Source organism: Pararge aegeria, chromosome 18, assembly GCF_905163445.1.
Source record: "Pararge aegeria chromosome 18, ilParAegt1.1, whole genome shotgun sequence".
NCBI lineage: Eukaryota > Metazoa > Arthropoda > Insecta > Lepidoptera > Nymphalidae > Pararge > Pararge aegeria.
The window spans coordinates 7,408,173-7,426,133 of NC_053197.1; the positions used below are offsets into that span (position 1 = coordinate 7,408,173).

The following is a 17,961-nucleotide window of genomic DNA, read 5'->3' on the forward strand; positions in this document are numbered from 1 at the left end:
AAAAAATTACGTATTAGGTACATTGTTTTTGAGTATTAATGAGTAGTTTAACAATTCATTAATACTGAGAAACAAACCCAAAGAAAACTGACGGTTTCCGGGCAATTTGTGAAACACGCGGACGAAGTCACTTGCGGACGAAGTCAGTATAGGCAACATTAGTATAATTATAAAATGTAAGTTTGCGATAGTGGCTCCACTACTAATATCAGCTAGGCTATATAACCTACCTATCAGACCACCTTCCTACGGCATTTATTATAATTCCCCTGCAATCTTTTGTTACAAATTTTATAGGGTACAATATAATTAAATACCTTTATCTTTAGATGATTTAAATGCTTTTTCAGGTGGTGGCAGCGGCCGGCCTCGTTTCAACAGTTCTGCCTCGGGTCCGGATCCTATCTGAGGCGGTCGCGCAAGAGGCTGTCATGATTGCTATGTATCATTTCTACTTCCTGATCATCGCAGAGTGCGGCGGCACGAATCAACTTGTTAGGTAACTATCTATACACATTTATTGAAAACTAGCGGAACCCCGCGACTTCGTTCGCGTATAAGTCAATCGAGAAGCTAGAATATATCTGATGCTAACATCATAATCATCGTGGCTAGCTATGTACCTACTATTATTTTACGTAGTATACTGAGTTAGTAAGTTGTCATTATTTTACTTGATACATACAAACATACATCCATCCATACATCCATCCATACATCCATCCACATTTATATTTTTAGTAGGATGGTACGCATGCATTCGATCGTTGTTCCATATGCCTTGCGACTTACAGTTATTTGTGAAGAGTTATGTTCTTTATCTCCGAATATTTATCAGATCCTTATTAAAATAAGACCATACATGTTTGATAGTACACACTTTCAAATAAAAAAAGAATTATTAAAATCGGTTCAAATTTAACGGAGCTATGAAGTAAAAATTTTCATCCCATTTCCCGGAGGAAAGTTATTTTTTATCAGGATAAGAAGTATCCTATATGTGGAACCGGAATATCAACTACCACTATATCAAATTTTATTTAAATCTGTTCAGTAGTTTTCATGTGATGGACGGACAGACGGACAGGCAGACAGACAGACAGACAAAAATTAAATAAAAATCTGTTTTGGACTCCAGTATCGATTATAAAGCATCCCCCGGTCGAAATTTTCAAAATATATTAAATGTACAGAAATCTTCCAGTTACAGTTTTGTTATGAGTATAGATTATGAAACATCTGTGCCGTGTGTTGGCGCTAGATTTGAATACAGTGGTTACCACCCCTCCTCAAATTCAATTTATACCCTATATTATATATTAATTATGTACACTAAAATTCAGGGGTTAATTAAATTATAAATTTATATTTAATTAATGAATAATGAGAGGTTGTGTAGGCTAAATATGACAAATATCCGCCTACAAATAGGTAAGCGAGGTATTGAAAGGGTCTGTATCGTTACGTAATTTATTAATGTCCAAAAACATTACCGGTCCACTACAGCGCACGGGTCTCCTCCCACAATAAGAACCGGTTAAGGCCGTAGTCCACCACGCTGGCCCAGTGCGGATCAGTGGACTGATCACACCTTTGAAAACATAATGGCGAACTCTAAAGTATGCAGGTTTTCCCACGATGTGTTCCTTCACCGTTGAAGCAAGTGATATTTTAATTGCTTAAAACGCACATAACTTAGGAATCTTAGAGGTTTTCTAAACCGGGGTTCGAATCGCCCCTAAAGTGAAGTCAAAGTCCTACCCACTGTGTTATCACCGCTTCACGTCCGACGCACTAGAAGTAATTTACTTCCCCGTTTCTAAAACGAACCGCAAAGATCTATTCTTTATTTTACAGAAAATCTGAAGAATCGCACTTGGAGACACGGGTTCTTCCGTGCTGTTGCTGGCCATGTTGTGTGCTGCCGAGGCCTCGGGTTCAGCAGTAAGTGGATCAAAATATTCCATATTCCATATCCCTCAGTGCAGTGCCTAATTGAAAGCAAGCGCGGGGCCCGTAGCAAATTCTTTAAAAGAGCCCTTGATCTGCTATGGGTTCTTAAGTATAAAGTGGTAAAAATACAATTCAGTACTCAATACATATCTTTTCAATACTCAATGCCTATAAACGTATCTTAAATACAATACGTATTTGCTATCTATAGGTTACAATTTTGTGGGTAATTCATAGTGTAGTAAATTTCTATAGGCGATGTCTGTGTGCGCGTGCGTGTGTGTCTGTCAGTCAGTCAGTCAGGTAGAGAAGAGCGGTATTAAATATGCAGGGCCCCGTTTCGCGCGGGGCCCGTAGCAATTGCTAATCCTGCTACGTGGTTAATCCGGCACTGCCTCAGTGTCAGTCTGCTCAGTTGATCAGAATACAGTTGTCACCAGCCTTCCTCTTTCCGCGGGTGTCGTATGAGGCGACTAAGGGAGTTCGGCAGAAAACGGCAGCGTCCTCTGTGCTGCTACTACCATCAAAGCAAAACATCAACCCGTCTGCCCACCGTGGTGATTAAGGGCAACCTCCTCTCGGGAGAGCCGTTGAGTCCATTGGAAGGGGCGTTTTGAACGGGGTTTTTGGGTTATATAGGCTGAGATAGCGATCGCCTCGCCAATCCTAACTAGTCTAATTAAATTATAAATGCTGTTTGCTTGTTTGTTTGTTTGTTTGTCCTTGACGACCTAGCCAATCAACTAAACATAGGTATTAGCTACCTATGTCATAGGCTATTTTTGACATAGGTAGAGTTAGTCGAAAAGACGAAGGGTAACAGAGGCTACTTTTTATCCCAGAAAAACTAACGGTTCTCACGGGATTTTAAAAATCGAACCGAAAACCGAAATGAATGCGGGCAGCAGCGAGCAGCTAGCGGGCTATTCCATAACTTAAAAAAAAAAATTACAAACACTACCTAGACTAGTAAGTAACTAGTATAATTATTGTACTTTACTAATAATTAATATAACATCATGCGATAGCATCTACATTTCATGCTCCTTTCATTGTTCATTAACTTTACATCACACTTTCGTGATATCATGAAAGGTCAAGGATAAATAAAAGGCGTTTTAACTAAAGTAATGGAAAAATAATGACACCTTATGCTGTTCGGATATTACAGCACGCACCTCGCGCTTCGCAAACAACTTTTGTAGTAAGTTCTTACTTAAATAGCAAACAACACATTGCTGAATATTGAAGATCTCTGATCTATATGTGACCAAACGAAAAAAATATCGGTAGAAATTGATTTATCGACATAGCATAATATTAACGCATCAATAGGAGGTACGAAATCTAATACGTTCTTTAGGACTTACCCAAACTGAAGCTGCTTCAGTTTGGGTAACTCCTAAAAGAGCTTAAACAGAATGTAATTTGGAAATTCCCTTAAAACACCTATTTCTTTCTGGCTACGATGTTGATGGCTGAAAGTTATCGAGATGTCATCACACAAAGTGCACAGTAACGGTGCGTAGTGTAGTTTCTGTTGACTTCATCATTATCAACCGATTATCGGCCCACTACAGGGCACTGGTCTCTGAGAAATAATATAAAAGAATGGGTTAGGCCGTGATGTCTTCATATGCCTTTTGGGAACATTATGGAGAATTTTCAGGCGAGCAGGCATCCTCACGACGTTTTCCTTCACCATTATAGCGAGTGATATTTAAATTCCTTAAATGAAAGACTCCGAATAGTTAGTTGCGTATTGCGGGAATCAACGAACAAACTTAGAGGCATAGAAAAGGTCTGTGCAGTATGCCATTGACACGTACGAACGCTTTGCTTCCTCGTTTCTAATGCGCACCGCAAAGATTGGAATGCCTTCCCTTCTACATATAATATGGGTTCAAAAAAAGAGTTATCTTTTCTAATATAATACTCATCGTATTCTTAACTCAACCACGCCAAAATAACTGGACGGATCTGGACGAAATTTAGCACACAGATAGAAATAGGCTGCTTTTTATTCCGGAAAAATGTACGGTTCCCGTGGGATAGACAAGAGATCGACACATCGTTTTCTTAGTTCAAGGGCCCGAGAACAAAAAATCCCTGCCTGCACCTCACATCAAAATTTCCGCGCAAACAAAGTTTCGGGCATCAATTAGTTACAGTTATATAACTGAGGCAGATAAGTAGTAGGTAATGTATTAAATCATTGGTCTGAAGGTGAGGCATATTTCATAAAATTGTTGCAGTGTCTTGAGCGATCTGTACGATGTGTGCAATGTGCGATCACCTAAATAATTTGATATAACAACCTGTTAGTCTGTCGAAGACTTAAATCATAATGACAAACTAAACAAGCTTTAATGGAGCTGCAATGTTAGCAGCAATTTCTTTGATGTAAGTAATAGTCAACGAACCATTATTATAAGGTATTAATTCCTCAGGCTTTTATCTTGATTATTTTCAAGAAATCGTTTTTTTACCAACTACAATGGCAAGCTATTTATAGCTGTATATTAAATCAGGGATAATATCCAATACACCTATATTATGGTGCCTTTTAGTTTTATGCTATGTTTCGAACTATGCTTTTGTAGATGTATTATGTAAGGAGATGCTTGCTTAGGATGATGGGCTGGGCTAAGTATATGAGCCGAGTGGAAACTCACTTGGCTTCGTAGTGTAGGTTTGAACTGGCTCATTGCTAAGATGCCTATCATATCTCCGGAGAAAAAGCACCCTATCATAATTTTAGATTGTAGAACTATTTATTGTAAGGAATAGCAATGCAAGACATAAATTAAATTTCCAACAATTACAAGTAATTTAGTAATGGGAAATTAGAGGGGCAGGTCCCTACGAGCTATGGCAACACTCATTACCAATGGTTACTTACTTTAAGCGAGTTTTCATAAAATGACTTCAATTCGTGATCTATTTCTGCGTAAAAGAACATAAAAACAGACAAATCACTAAATATACCTTTGCATTTCTAATATTATAAGGGGTACCGTACTTGTTCATGTTCTCAAAATCTTTCGGAAATATCTCGTCCTGTAACCGGCTAGAAATATATCATACAGGAAATGGTACATTAATTTTGGATGATTGAGACTTAACTTTTGGGCGAGGACAAGGTTAAAGAAGAACCTATCCATAAAAAAATCTGTAGTTCTGAATCTGAGTTTTTGCGTAAAAGACCAACTATATACACAGTAATATAATGTACCTACGTAATACGCATAGATAAACCACATCAGACCTCCTTGTCAAACAAGCTCCATGGGGTTGCGTCACTTTTTACAGATTTCCCATATATCTATCGGCTTCATTATCAGATCAGCTGTATGTTCTAAAAGAATTGTACTGTCATCAGATTTCTATACTTACGCATGAAAGAATTCAGCGAAAAGATTTCGCGGGGAAGATTTTAAAATTTAAATTGCAAGATTTTTATTACAGACAGAAAGACATAAAAGCATCGATATAAATCTACATAAAAGTTTGTAAAAACGCACACTTTATATGGTCTTTTTTTTTTTTGCAGGAAGAGTTTAACCTGGTTGCGATATCTGGTGCTGCAGATGCCTGTAATCCAAGGGATTCTGTATCTCATCGTACTTGTATTGTGGGCTGAAGATATGGTATGTACATAGTAGATATTCGATTAGATAACGCTGCACGATTGTTAATATTTATTCAAACAGTATTTTGTTAACTATTATATCAGTGATACATAATTGCATTTACATTATTTTCATGTTAATATACCGTGCCGTTATTTGTCACGTGTTGACGGAAGGTCAGACTACAGATGTCATCACTTCCCGCGGGTGTGGTACGAGTCTATTGGGAAATGTAAAGGAGAACTGTTCCAGAACGTTTATATATATACTTATAATAAAACTGTAACTGGAAGATTTCTGTACATTTAATTTATTTTGAAAATTTTGACCGGGGGATGCTTTATAATCGATACTGAGTCCAAAACAGATTTTTTATTTCATTTTTGTCTGTCTGTCTGTCTGTCTGTCTGGGCATCATGTGAAAACTGATGATCGGATTCAAATAAAATTTGGTATAGTGGTAGCTGATATTCCGGGTCAACATATAGGCTACTTTTTATCCCGATAAACAATAAGCTTCTCCCGGGAAATGAGATGAAAATTTTTATCAGTTTTACTTCATAGCTCCGATAAATTTGAACCGATTTTAATAATTATTTTTTTATTTGAAAGTGTATACTATCAAGCATGTATTGTGTAATTTTAATGAAGATCGGATAAATATTGTCGGAGATAAAGGACATAACTATTCACAGATAACGTCGCAAATCAGATGGGACAGCGATCGAATGCATGCGTACCATCCTACTTATATTATAAATGCGAAAGTTTGTGAGTACGGATGTATGGATGGATGTATGTATGGATGGATGGATGGATTGACATGTTTAAATTAATCATTCTTCTTCTCAGTCGGTTCGCTCTTGTCAGAGCGGTCGTGGTCGTCATTTAAGGGTTGTGGCACGCTTAAATCAATAATCATTATTACCTACAAAAAAGTCTGGGAGGCTAAATGCCTAATTGTTAGGACACAATAACCGCTTTTTGTTATAATTTGTCAATCAAAACACGGATACAATCTTAAGATGGTGACGTTCCTATCAGATCCAAATAAATAATAATTTCTCTCTAAATTATTCAAATTGGACCTATCGTTTAGACGTTACTACGGGTATAGAAATGCTAAAAGATATTAAATCCGATAATAACCGATTTGATGCAGACGAAGTTGCGCGGGTCAGCTAGTCAAGCAATAAGGTTCTCAGTGTAACCACTAGGTACGTGGTATCATCAATAGTCTTTAATAGTCCACTGCTGGACTATGGGCCTCTTGAAACAGTAGGCTTTACCCATCACCATGCTGGAATCAAATGGGTAGAGGGGTTGGTGATCGCAGGAGATGGAAGTAGTAGCAGACGACGCTCTCTTTTATATTCTCTAAGTGTCTCGTAACATACCCGCGGGAAGAGGCGGGGTAACGTCAACTGTATTCTGATCTGCTTTCACCACATTGTTGTATACAAAGTTTAATGAAAACTGAAATAATAGTTCACAGGCTCAAGATTTACATTATTTACTGTCCCTGAGACTTATCCGGAATACCAGAAACGCTAATAGTTTTTGAGTAAGCCATTGGCCATAGTTTTTACTGAAAGAATCAGATACAGCCCTAACATCATATGCAAAAGAAAAATCAATAGTAATCTTTCTTAGGTACGCGTCGCGTGGCGTAGGTACTATGCACGTGTCGGTCTTTTATCTACAATAGCGTTGTCATAAGTAAATACTGAGAATATTTGAATTAGTTTGTATGGAAAAATAAATATGCTTCTTTAGATTTAATATTTTTACAGAGTAATTCCTTATGAAATATACTTATGCACCCTTCCGCATAATTCCGTTACACTTTGTAAAATCTTACTTAGTTTAATTCCTATTTTTCAGATGCTGTATTTGAATAGTTTCATATACATACAGCCCTTAATCGCCGTTTCGATACTATCAGGGGTTTGGGGGATCATAATGTGTGTGAGAGCAGCTGAAGCCACGGGAGCGAAGCCAAGGCCTCGGTTCCTGGCATTGCAGCTAGCCCTACTGATAGTCAAACTGCAGTGTGGTTTTGCGAAGGTACTACCGGATCTGGTAACTTTGCCTTGCATTATGGCGTTGCATCCATCAGTATTTGTAAATTGTGAGTATGATCCCTTTATATAAAAAATATTCGGCTAGTAGACCTTCGGCTTTACTTCCGGCATGCGCCTCTAAATTTCTAAGTCATGTGCGTTTGAAGCAAATTTCACATGGTTTAACGGTGAAGAAAAACATCGTGAGGTAACCTGCATGCCTGGGAGATCTCCATCATGTTTTCGAAAGTCGTTTGGAGCCCACCAATGCGCATTTGGCGTGGTTCCACCTGGATTCCAGCGCGGTGGACTACAGCCTAAACCCTTCTCCTGGGCCGGTAGTGGGTTGATATTAAAAATTTTAATAAGAAAACCGTATTTCTGTTTAATATTCGTTTCTTCTTTTTTCTGAAATGAAAATGAGGTTAGTCAACAAAAGTACAGAAATGTAACTAAAAGTTTTCTAAGACGTGTGTTGTGTTGACGAAATGCGCTTAAAACCTTTTTGGTAATCGGGGGAAGTTGGTATAATATTTCTTACAAATCTATTAAAAGCACCATTGTCAAAAAACATCACATCTAGGTGGTATTTGAGATCCTCTTGTTATAGTTTTTTCAGGTAATTTAATCTTGTAATTTGAATAAATAATTTCTCGTTTTCAGTGATACAAAACATCGTGATGGTATTAGAGATGCTATTGTTATCAATTTTGGCGTGGAGGCTGTACCGTGTGCCACCAGGAAAGGATGCGGAAAAAGTGCAGCATGTAGTGATCGCAGTGCTCGAAGACAGCATAAGTTCTTTAGAAAAGGTCAACGATATCGGTAATCACAAGATTTACAACAGTAAAAATGACATTTAACGTGATGAGTAGTGTGTTTTTTCTTAGTTTTTAGTGTCTAACACCGCCGTTATTATCTGGGTAGTCATATCATAAACTTCATTAATAATAGTGAAGTTGCCATCGACTTGCAAAATATCGATTTAGTAGATATAGTACAAGATTAGCTCGCTCGCAAACGAGCAGTCTTTTTAGAGTGTTGAAATATTAATCAGTAATGTGTGCGAGCAAGAAAGATAAATAAAAAAATCATGACCGGACGACTCAGATTATAAACTCGGTGGTACAATAATGTTTCGAGACGTGTTGGGAAATCCTAAGAAGGTTGCTTTTGATAAAGCTTGAAATATTGTGGGTCGGTGAACGTTTCTTTAGTTCAGCTGATCCGTAACACTTATTATCCTTTATAATTGGATAATGTACGTCGTAACAAAAATTTTTGCGCGAAATATGAATTATATTTCTACTGTAAAACCTTTTCAAAATTATTTTCGTAAACAACTCAAAGTAAGCTTATAGTCGTAGGTGATAAGCTTACTTTGAGTGGTTTTGTTAGGTCTAAGAAGAATGATCTAGGCATTTGTTTATATCTGATAAGATATACCTATATATCAGTGCCTAAATATTATATTATTTACTTATTATACAGCATTTATCATTAATATTTCGTTATGTAATATTAAAATATTGATAACTTGCGCACTCAACACCGTCTTGTTTGGTTTCCTACAGAATATAGAGAAACAAACTTTCAGCATTTTTCAGCAACCTCTTAAATTTTTCACGCAGTCTTGTATCAAAAAGTTACCATTTAAACATGTGGACGAAATAGAGGCTCTTCGTGTTAATGCTAAATATTTAAGTTGCGATCTGATAATTTTAAGATTTTAATTTTTAGAACGTTTATTGATGACTTCGATTCGGTAAATTACTATAATTTTATGAAGTAGGTATCTAATTATGTACCTGATTTATATTTTTTTAATTATCGATTAATACATAATAATAAAAACAAACCAGTGAATAGTTCTGTTTTATTTTCCTGTAATTTTAATAAGTTGTAAAAATAAAAATACATTTCCATTTACAGATTGTTTGTAGAACGATATTGTTCAACATAATATGCAAGTCCATGAAGTAAAATTACTATTTATTCTTCATTTGGTATGTCGTCATCGTGTTGTGAAGCGTCTTCAGAAGTATCTTCTGAAGGGGTGCTAGACCGTGAATTTTCAGATCCATAAATATTATGCAGTTCCTCTAGCTTGTAATGAATTTTAACACCTTTCGTTGCTGTTTTGTTAACTTTATTTACTAGAGATTTAGTTTGTTCTTCAAGTCTCTTCAAGCGGCGATCACGGGCAGCGAATCTTGCTTCGTGATCTAATTCTCTAGAGGATGATGGTTCTTCAAAATTTGTGGTAGTGTTATTTTTGGATACTAAATCACAGTTTTCAGGTTTATTAGCGTTAGGTGTTTTTATCTCATCTGTCTCCGCCTCAATACAATTTTCATGTATAGCTTCTAACTTAGCAACCATAGTAGACCCAGAATTTAGAGTACTGGACAAAATATTGGCTACTTCTGAACATCCTTGTTCTAAATCTTCCAAACGTTCGTCTTTCACTTCAAGAGGTTCATTTTGTGTTTTTGTAGCTTCTAATATTGCCTCAAAGTGACCATTATTGCCATCTGTATTAGATTTTGTAACTTGTCGTGACGTGGAAGTAATATTGGCTGTAATTGTCTCTTCTCGATTATGCTCACAGTTTAGATTTTCTGATCGAAAATCAAAGTTTTTAGAAGGAAGAAGATCTAAATGGTCTGCTGTGGTAAGGTTTTCTTCCTTATTATTTAACTCTATAGGTATTGATAATTCAGTTGTAATATTTTTGTTATGTAGGACTTCTTCTAGTTCAATAGTATTTACATCTTCACATTGTCTGCTGGTTGTTGGTCGGTTAAGAATATTGTCTAACGTACTATTTATTGAATCACTTAATTTTGCAACATGTTGTGTTTTTTTCAATAAATGACTACCACTTATTTCTAGTCTTTCAAGTCGTTTATCTTTTTCAGCCAATCTTTCGTTCTGTTCCCTAATACTTTTTAGTATAGCAGCTGAATCAATTGTGATATGTAAATTAGCATTACTGGTAGATGTTCCAGGTACATCACAATTATTATTTTGGAAAATTCTGTCATCTACATCGTCCACTGTACTAGCGATACTGCAGTCGGGTGATCTTTCGGCAGTAAAGATTTCTTCATTAGTTATGTCAGCTGCTTCGTCTTCAGTCTCTTCACATAATTTTTTGTTTTTAGTTGAACTTTCTCCGTTTAAAGAATCAGATGTTTCATCACATTCAGGGTTATCCTCTTGTGTATCTAATGGCAAATCTGCTACATCTAATAGATCACTGGCTGGATCTTCCCTCTCTGCAGCTAAATTAAAGTCTGCACTGGAATCAATGTTTGTTTCGATGGATTTCTTTACTTTTTTCTTACATTTTATCTTAAGTTCTATATATTCACTCTCATCGTTTGACTCTGACGATTCATCGGACTGCTTTTCATCACTATATCCACTTTCAGCTGAGTTGTTGATTGAAGCTAGGTCTGGCTTAAGTTTTCTATTAGAAAATTCAGTTCGTAGTTTCTTCCAGTCTTTTTCAGACTGGGTATTTTTCTCTCTTGCTTGTTCCCATTTTTCACGACAGTATTCAAGTTCTTCTTTTAGCTCATTCAATAACTTTCTTTTCTGCTGTAGTTCATATTTAAGAATTTTTTCGTGTGTATGTAATTGATGATGATGACGTCGTAATCTCCCGACGACATTCCATGTTTTACTGAGTTCGTTTGTAACAAGACCCAACCTTTTCTCTTGTTCTCCTAGACGTGACTCCAAATGAGTGTTCAATTGTTTCATACGATTAACTTCCTTGATTAATGATAATTTTTCCAGTATAAGATCCTGAAAAATATAAACAAAAACGTATTAAGTCTAGAAGATTGACAAAATGTTCTAGCTATTTCCTTAACATCTTGTCGAAAAAAAGTCGAAAGGAACCTTGGCTTCATTCCAAAACTTTTAGCAACTAATCTTTTTTTATTAAAAATGCCTGGGCATATTTTAGTTTTATTGCGCTGATTAATCACGAGGCAGGATGGAAATTTCCTGCTTAAAGAGGATACAATAGTGGGGTTAACCAGTTGGTCATGTTGTTTATTTTTATATCCCAAGAGGGCCAGCACTTAAGAAAATAGATAAAAACTCAGTTGTCATTGACATTGAATTTAACGATAGCTGTAACCCCAGATATATTTTTTTTAATTATTTTTATTTTCTTACCTTAAGCCGAATATAGGTTTGACTAACACTTGGTACTAGTACAGGACCTGATTTTGTTTCTACAGACTTATAACAAGTGGTTACTTTTTCCGTAGTTTTTTCTTCTTTTTCGCTTTGATGGCTGAGTAATTCAATAAGCACACGCCAAACCTTTGGCAGGTTTTCAACTATTTCTTTGGCTGTTGTACTTTGTGAACCTGAAAAGTTCGAGGTTATAATTTTTTTTTGTAAGTTCCTGCCAAAATGTATTTATATTATTAAAGGAAACACTTAATTTACCTGCTTCTAGCACATTGTCTATCGGTGTTGTTTCCGAAGTTGTATTGGAATCGTCAATTTGGCTTACAAGTTCCAATAACAATTTAGGCAATTCTGAAGAGATTTGAGAACCATTTTCTTTCCCTGCCATCTGAGTCAATATACCGTGGTTTTCTTCAAGACGATGCACCAGAATGTCAAGATCCTGTTTATTTTTATAGCCCAAGAGCACTTGAGAAAATAACTGAAAAAATAGAAAATAAAGTTAATATTTTCATAAAACTTTTATATAACGATAACTTTACATGAAATTTTCTTACTTTGTTAACAACTGACATCTCTGCCCTTATGCCCCGAGTTTCTTGCTGGCATGATGAAATCATATTATTTTTTTCTTCAACCGTTTCTTCTAACGCATTGACTTTGGTTTCAAGATCGGTAACTTTTAAACTGAGATCTTTAGTCCTGCAAGTAGGAAATATTTTATACTAAGGACACTTCTTACTAACATTTTGTTAAAAGCTTGGCTGTCTTGTCTAGTTTAGATTGCCTTGGCGAGTTACCAAGCTAGTGGTGAACCTTTATCATCGATGGACTTGCGTCCCTCTAAAATGGAACGTAGAAAACGATGAAGGCATTTGTATTAAACCTATACCGTTTAATACAAATGCCACATTTCATCAACAGCCTATAACAGTCCACTGGTAAACTAAAAGCCTCTCCCAGCGGGACGGTTTGCACATAATGACCACACTGGAAATACGGGTTAGTGATCGCAGTAGATGGCAGTTTGTTTTATTTACCACAAAGTTTTATCTCACAAAGAATCAAGTGATATGGTATTCAAGCGCAAAGTTCACTTCAAGCCTCAAATTAAACAAGCAGTGATTTATTTCTACATACTTATTTATTTCAGCTTCCAGTAGAACTTTATGTTCATCAAGTTCTCTCGAAAGAGCCTGCCTGGATACATCAGCTAGTCTAGCCCGTTCTTCGTACAGTCCACGCAATGTCCGTATATTTTGCAATTGTCTTTCATATTCTTGCCTGAGATCTGTAGAAAGCATGCTTGTTTCCCTATCAGCTAATGATTGTTCGATATCGTGAAGTTTATCTTTTAACTGAAATAAAAAGAAGTTTAGTTACTAAGATTGCCTATTTTGATCTATTATATACTTAGAGAAAAAAAAAAGAATCAGAAATGAGGAGATCCGTAGAAGAACCAGAGTTACCGACATAACTCAGCGAGTTGCTAAGCTGAAGTGGAAATGGGCGGGGCACATAGCTCGGAGAACCGATGGACGTTGGGTTCCAAGGTGTTGGAATGGCGACCCCGCACAGGTAAACGCAATGTTGGTCGGCCCCCAACAAGATGGACAGATGACATCAAACGAGTCGCTGGGAGCCGCTGGAAGCAAGCGGCCCAGGACCGTGGATTTTAAAACTCTCTACAAAAGACCTATGTCCAGCAGTGGACTTCAATCGGTTGAAGTGATGATGATACTTAGAGATTAGACTTAGATTAGATTAGATCTAGGGCAACATAAGTGCTATTTCAGAGGTACACATCTAAAAAGCAAGTTAAATTACACGTCTAAAAAGAATGCTATTTTTTTTTATAAGGAGAGTAGCGACAAAGATAGTAATTACTACTACAATTTAGTTTAATTCAAAGGTGTCTGTGAATTTGGACATAAACGTGATTTTCTTCTTAAAGGGTGATGTTTTATCTTTATTATAATTGTTTGGCGAATCGTCAAGTCCACGTGCCAACTACTTGCAGTTACGCCGTCGCGTCGTACTGCGTATTTGGGCGGTCCCTGACCGACACGGGAAAGTACCTACTTACAAAAAGCAGGTCGTTGCCTTTTTGCATCCTCATACCTACATAATATTATTACTTTTGAGCTAGCTATGGTTCAGGAATTGGAATAATAGCATTCGAGAACTTTATTAATGAAAAAGGAGTTTTTTTAGGGTTTAATGTGGCGGGAGCCATCGGCCGTGGCTTGTATACCGCCCTACTGATAAAGCGGTGGCGCAAAGTATTTTAGTGTTGCGGTTAGCTACCATGAAGACAACAGATAAGGGGCATGGGTACCAACCTACAGCCAACAACACGTCTAAAGTAATTAAAGAGACCTCTAGACAATCTAGTTTTTTAAGGAAAAATTCTATATTTGGCTAAAAACAATAAAATATTTGGAAATTATTGAGAGATACATAGGTATTGGGCAGAAGGAAGAAATACAGTTTATTGCGAAATTAATACTGGTGTTTGTCAGAATAATATGAAAATGGACACAAGAATCTGTACAATGATTATAAAATCCCAAGGTTGCCTGGCAGAGATCGCTACTCAGAGATAAGGTCGCGTTTTTTATCCTTATATTTTGAGGAGTAAAATAAAGAGTAGGCATAACTACTATTATTTTGTTTTTTTTTCTGAATCTCAAGAATTCTACAACTTGGAAGTTGGTACCTACTACTCTACTCGTTATTGGTAAAGATATTATTGCTAATAAAAAAAAATTGTTCTAGTTAGAGATATGATTTTGATATTCCGTATTTTGTATCCAGAGTAAGTACCGACCGTTTCAATGCTATTTATTTCTGATCTTTCGCTCTGTATACTCAGTGGATATAGAAGGGAGAGTTTAGTGTTTTTTTATGTTATTTTTGACAATGACTCAAGAACTGAGTAGGTAGGTTTAAAAACAAAAAAAAATGCACAAATTAAATCCTTGAGCACTATAGTCGTAAAAATGTAATAGGTCCGTTTGACATTTGTCATCGCGACGTAACTAGTTATGGAACCATAAGACTCTGTACTCGATACTCACGATAAATCAATTCAAGTTTGTATCAGTACTGGATTGATATTATTATGTATTGTAAAGTGTTCGTTCGTTCAAAGTATTCCTTTAACTTCACAATCAATACGCGTGACTGGCTGTTGATTATACGTCCACTTTTCAACATGTTGAAACAGAGTTAGTACTATATAACAACAAACACAAAAATCGAGTCAAATCACTATGTTTAAATTAATGTCCAAAATAGAAGAGCCATAGTTAACGTAATAGTAAACAATATATATCAAACTTTAGTTTACACAGTCAACTTTACAAGATGAGGAACGAAAAACTGCGCAGTGCGCGCGGGGACGCTTCAGTCATGTGCCGCTTGGTCAGATACATCAACTCATTTATTAGAACCCATTTTGAGAACCAAGCTCATTCGTTGCAGTAAAAATAACTACACAATATTTTATTTCGATATTCAGTAAAAAAATGGTTACAGCTCTAGTATAAAAAAAAAAAGACTGAGAACGTAACTGTTTTCGGAACGTTTCGCAACAATTATAAATTGCAGGCTACTATGAAGTAAGCGCAAAAAGAATACTCGCGATATATTCTTTCGTATTATTTAACGTCCCAAAAAAATTTACGTATTTTTTAAAACACTGTATGTAATTGATTTTTATTTTTTTGTTTCTTTCAGTTTCGTTCCAAGTTTCAATCTATGGTCTTGCACAAATGTCAAAACGGGCCTATTACATTTTTAAGACTATAATCCTGCTTTTTAAATTTTGATGCTACTGTTCATGCTCTTTTTGTAATCATTTTACCATTTAAGCATGCTTTGGTAATTTCTAAAAGGTTTCAATATCCTGTCCTTTTTTTTACTTTTGTTATTCTCATGATGGTATCATTGATTAACAAAGGAAATGATTGCTCGCGAAAACGCTCGCCGGGTGTCATGGCCGCACTAGTAAGCAATATGCAAATTAAATCATAAGCAAACTAGTCTAATTGTTAATAAAAAACAAATACCATAAATATTAACTGACTTAACAATTATTCGTGGTAAAGGTAACGTCTCCTGAGGATCCTCCGGTGTCTGAGCGGAACGTAGAAAGTACATTGCCGAAGATCAGTTTGGCGTTTAGATTTTAAAGGTTGAAGAAATTATCAATTACACCATACAGATTCTCTTGCTTTTCTTGTTAGGGTCTATTGATAAGCATGTTTGACTGCGGGTTCAGAGTGGATTTTAACGACCAATAATTGTGCGCTATAGCGTTTTTCCGTTCAAAAAACACGCAGTGTTTGGAAACTGGCGCTTCCATATTCATCGGAGAGCACGTTAAACCGGCTCGGGTAATTATCACTAATATCATAACAAACGATAGTAATCAAAGAAGCCTGCCAACTTGGCAATGATAACAATTATTTTATGCTACTAGGCTTCAATTCAAGACCGTTAGCAATGCCAACCCGCAGTGGAGCAATGAGGGTCTAAACTTTTCCACTACAGAGGAGGCCTTACAGCATTAGTGTGACTTAATCGAATGATGATATTGATGTTGCTGGTTTCCAACAATAAAATACTCTTATTTTGTTACCTAATTACCTAAAACACAAGAGAAAAATAGTGGTGGTAGCCTAGGTTAAAGCTTCGGCCTCCCTTTCGTGGGGATAGAGTTTGATCACACGCACACACCCCTATATAACTTTTCGGAGTTTTAAGCCGCAACGTGGTTTAAACGCTTATCACTCTGAGAAGATATTCGTAGCCTATAGTGGGCCGGTAATAAGTTGAGGAATGTATATAGAGTGTCAGATTTCGACAGTAAAATACAAGAATAACTTATTTATAAAAAACTTACCTCATTCAGTTGCTGTTCCCGAAGACTTATCATCGTCTTACTAACAGATACAACTTCTTTAAGAGCATTAACTTGTTTGATAGATGCACTGTTTTGAGCACTTAAGTCTGCCATATCTGAGTATGCCTCTTGAAGTGCATTATTTGTCTTCGCTAATTCACATCGCAATGATACATTGGTTGATTTTAATCTATCAATTTCCTCTGCCATATGTGATATCGAGTCTGTAATGTAAGACTGTTGTTGAACGCCTTTAAGATCTTCTGGGATTTCAACATTATTTTTCACCAGTAACTCACGAAGGAGTCTATTACTTTCACACAAATCAATCTTTGATTTAACTTCATTTTGTAAAGCGTTTTCTAACTTTTTCTTTTCCGTTCTATGTCTTGCGAGTATTTCTCTTCTTTGTTCCCGTTTCACACTCAATTGTTTTCTAAACTCGTTCATTTCTTCTTTTTTTAACCTAGCGCGTGTGTCCTCGTCATCACTAACAGTGTCATAGAACTGTTCTTCGGGAACAACTTCATTGCCATCACGTAAACAGCTTACGTCTTCCTTTGTTTCACTTTCACTATTCATGTTAGAAGTATTGCTTGTGGTTGAGACGCTCTCGGTCGCTGCACCACTGATGAGATTTCCCATTTTGGAAGACTTTTATAATCGAACGCACTTATATTATTTACGCATTGACCGATATACTTTTAATAAGACAAAGGAGTGCCGAGTTGGATCGGCATTAGTATGAGGTGAGTATTCCCGAAATAGAACCCCCGTCACCCTCAGACGTGTAGTGACGCCTAAAGTATGCACAGTATTGCCGAGCTAAGCTTCTCTTTCACGAATCTCTGACAATTATTTATTTTTATCAAGCTATTTTAGACGAGGTTATCTCTCCGAAAACACCTACGACGTTCAGTATCCATAAATACGACCTTGGCTTTATGAGGATCTACAAAAATATTCGTTGACTAAGTAAGATAATTACGCAAAAGTTGTTGCACAATATTTGCTTTTTGTTACAACACCTTTGCAAATAGCTAAGAATTTAAAATTTCAATGGAATAACGGAACCCTAATGTTTGTGGTTACGTATTACCAAATACCCTCTCTTTACTGTCTGGTTAATGGGATAAATAAACACTAGCTGACTACATTTTATGTAAAAATATTATTTATTATAAACTGG

General features: G+C 36.3%; 2 protein-coding genes across 2 annotated transcripts in view; one reads left to right on the forward strand and one right to left on the reverse strand.

The window, feature by feature from the left end:
* LOC120631334 (organic solute transporter alpha-like protein) overlaps positions 1–9,516 on the forward strand; it is a 22,150-nt gene extending 12,634 nt beyond the window's left edge. Inside the window, exons 3-7 of the mRNA XM_039900825.1 lie at positions 351–499; positions 1,858–1,944; positions 5,507–5,603; positions 7,470–7,716; positions 8,312–9,516. Coding sequence (XP_039756759.1) covers positions 351–499; positions 1,858–1,944; positions 5,507–5,603; positions 7,470–7,716; positions 8,312–8,511 — 780 coding nt within the window. The 3' untranslated portion in view covers positions 8,512–9,516. The remainder of the gene's footprint in view (positions 1–350; positions 500–1,857; positions 1,945–5,506; positions 5,604–7,469; positions 7,717–8,311) is intronic.
* On the reverse strand, positions 9,508–17,806 carry LOC120631333 (myosin-2 heavy chain). The gene is made up of 6 exons (XM_039900824.1): positions 16,773–17,806; positions 13,004–13,221; positions 12,421–12,565; positions 12,122–12,344; positions 11,843–12,039; positions 9,508–11,464 (listed from the first exon to the last, which is right to left on the reverse strand). The coding sequence occupies exons 1-6, from the start codon at positions 17,415–17,417 to the stop codon at positions 9,641–9,643; spliced, it is 3,252 nt and encodes a 1,083-aa protein (XP_039756758.1). The 5' UTR covers positions 17,418–17,806; the 3' UTR covers positions 9,508–9,640.
* Between the last annotated feature and the right edge of the window lie 155 nt (positions 17,807–17,961).

What these genes read in the sequence shown, in the direction of transcription:
- LOC120631333 (XM_039900824.1), bottom strand. Translation starts at nt 17,417, where the DNA reads ATGGGAAATCTCATCAGTGGTGCAGCGACCGAGAGCGTCTCAACCACA. An exon ending in AGATGTCAGTTGTTAACAAA is followed by an intron (nt 12,345 to 12,420) that starts GTAAGAAAATTT and finishes CTATTTTTTCAG; the next exon opens with TTATTTTCTCAAGTGCTCTT. An exon ending in AGACAATGTGCTAGAAGCAG is followed by an intron (nt 12,040 to 12,121) that starts GTAAATTAAGTG and finishes CGAACTTTTCAG; the next exon opens with GTTCACAAAGTACAACAGCC.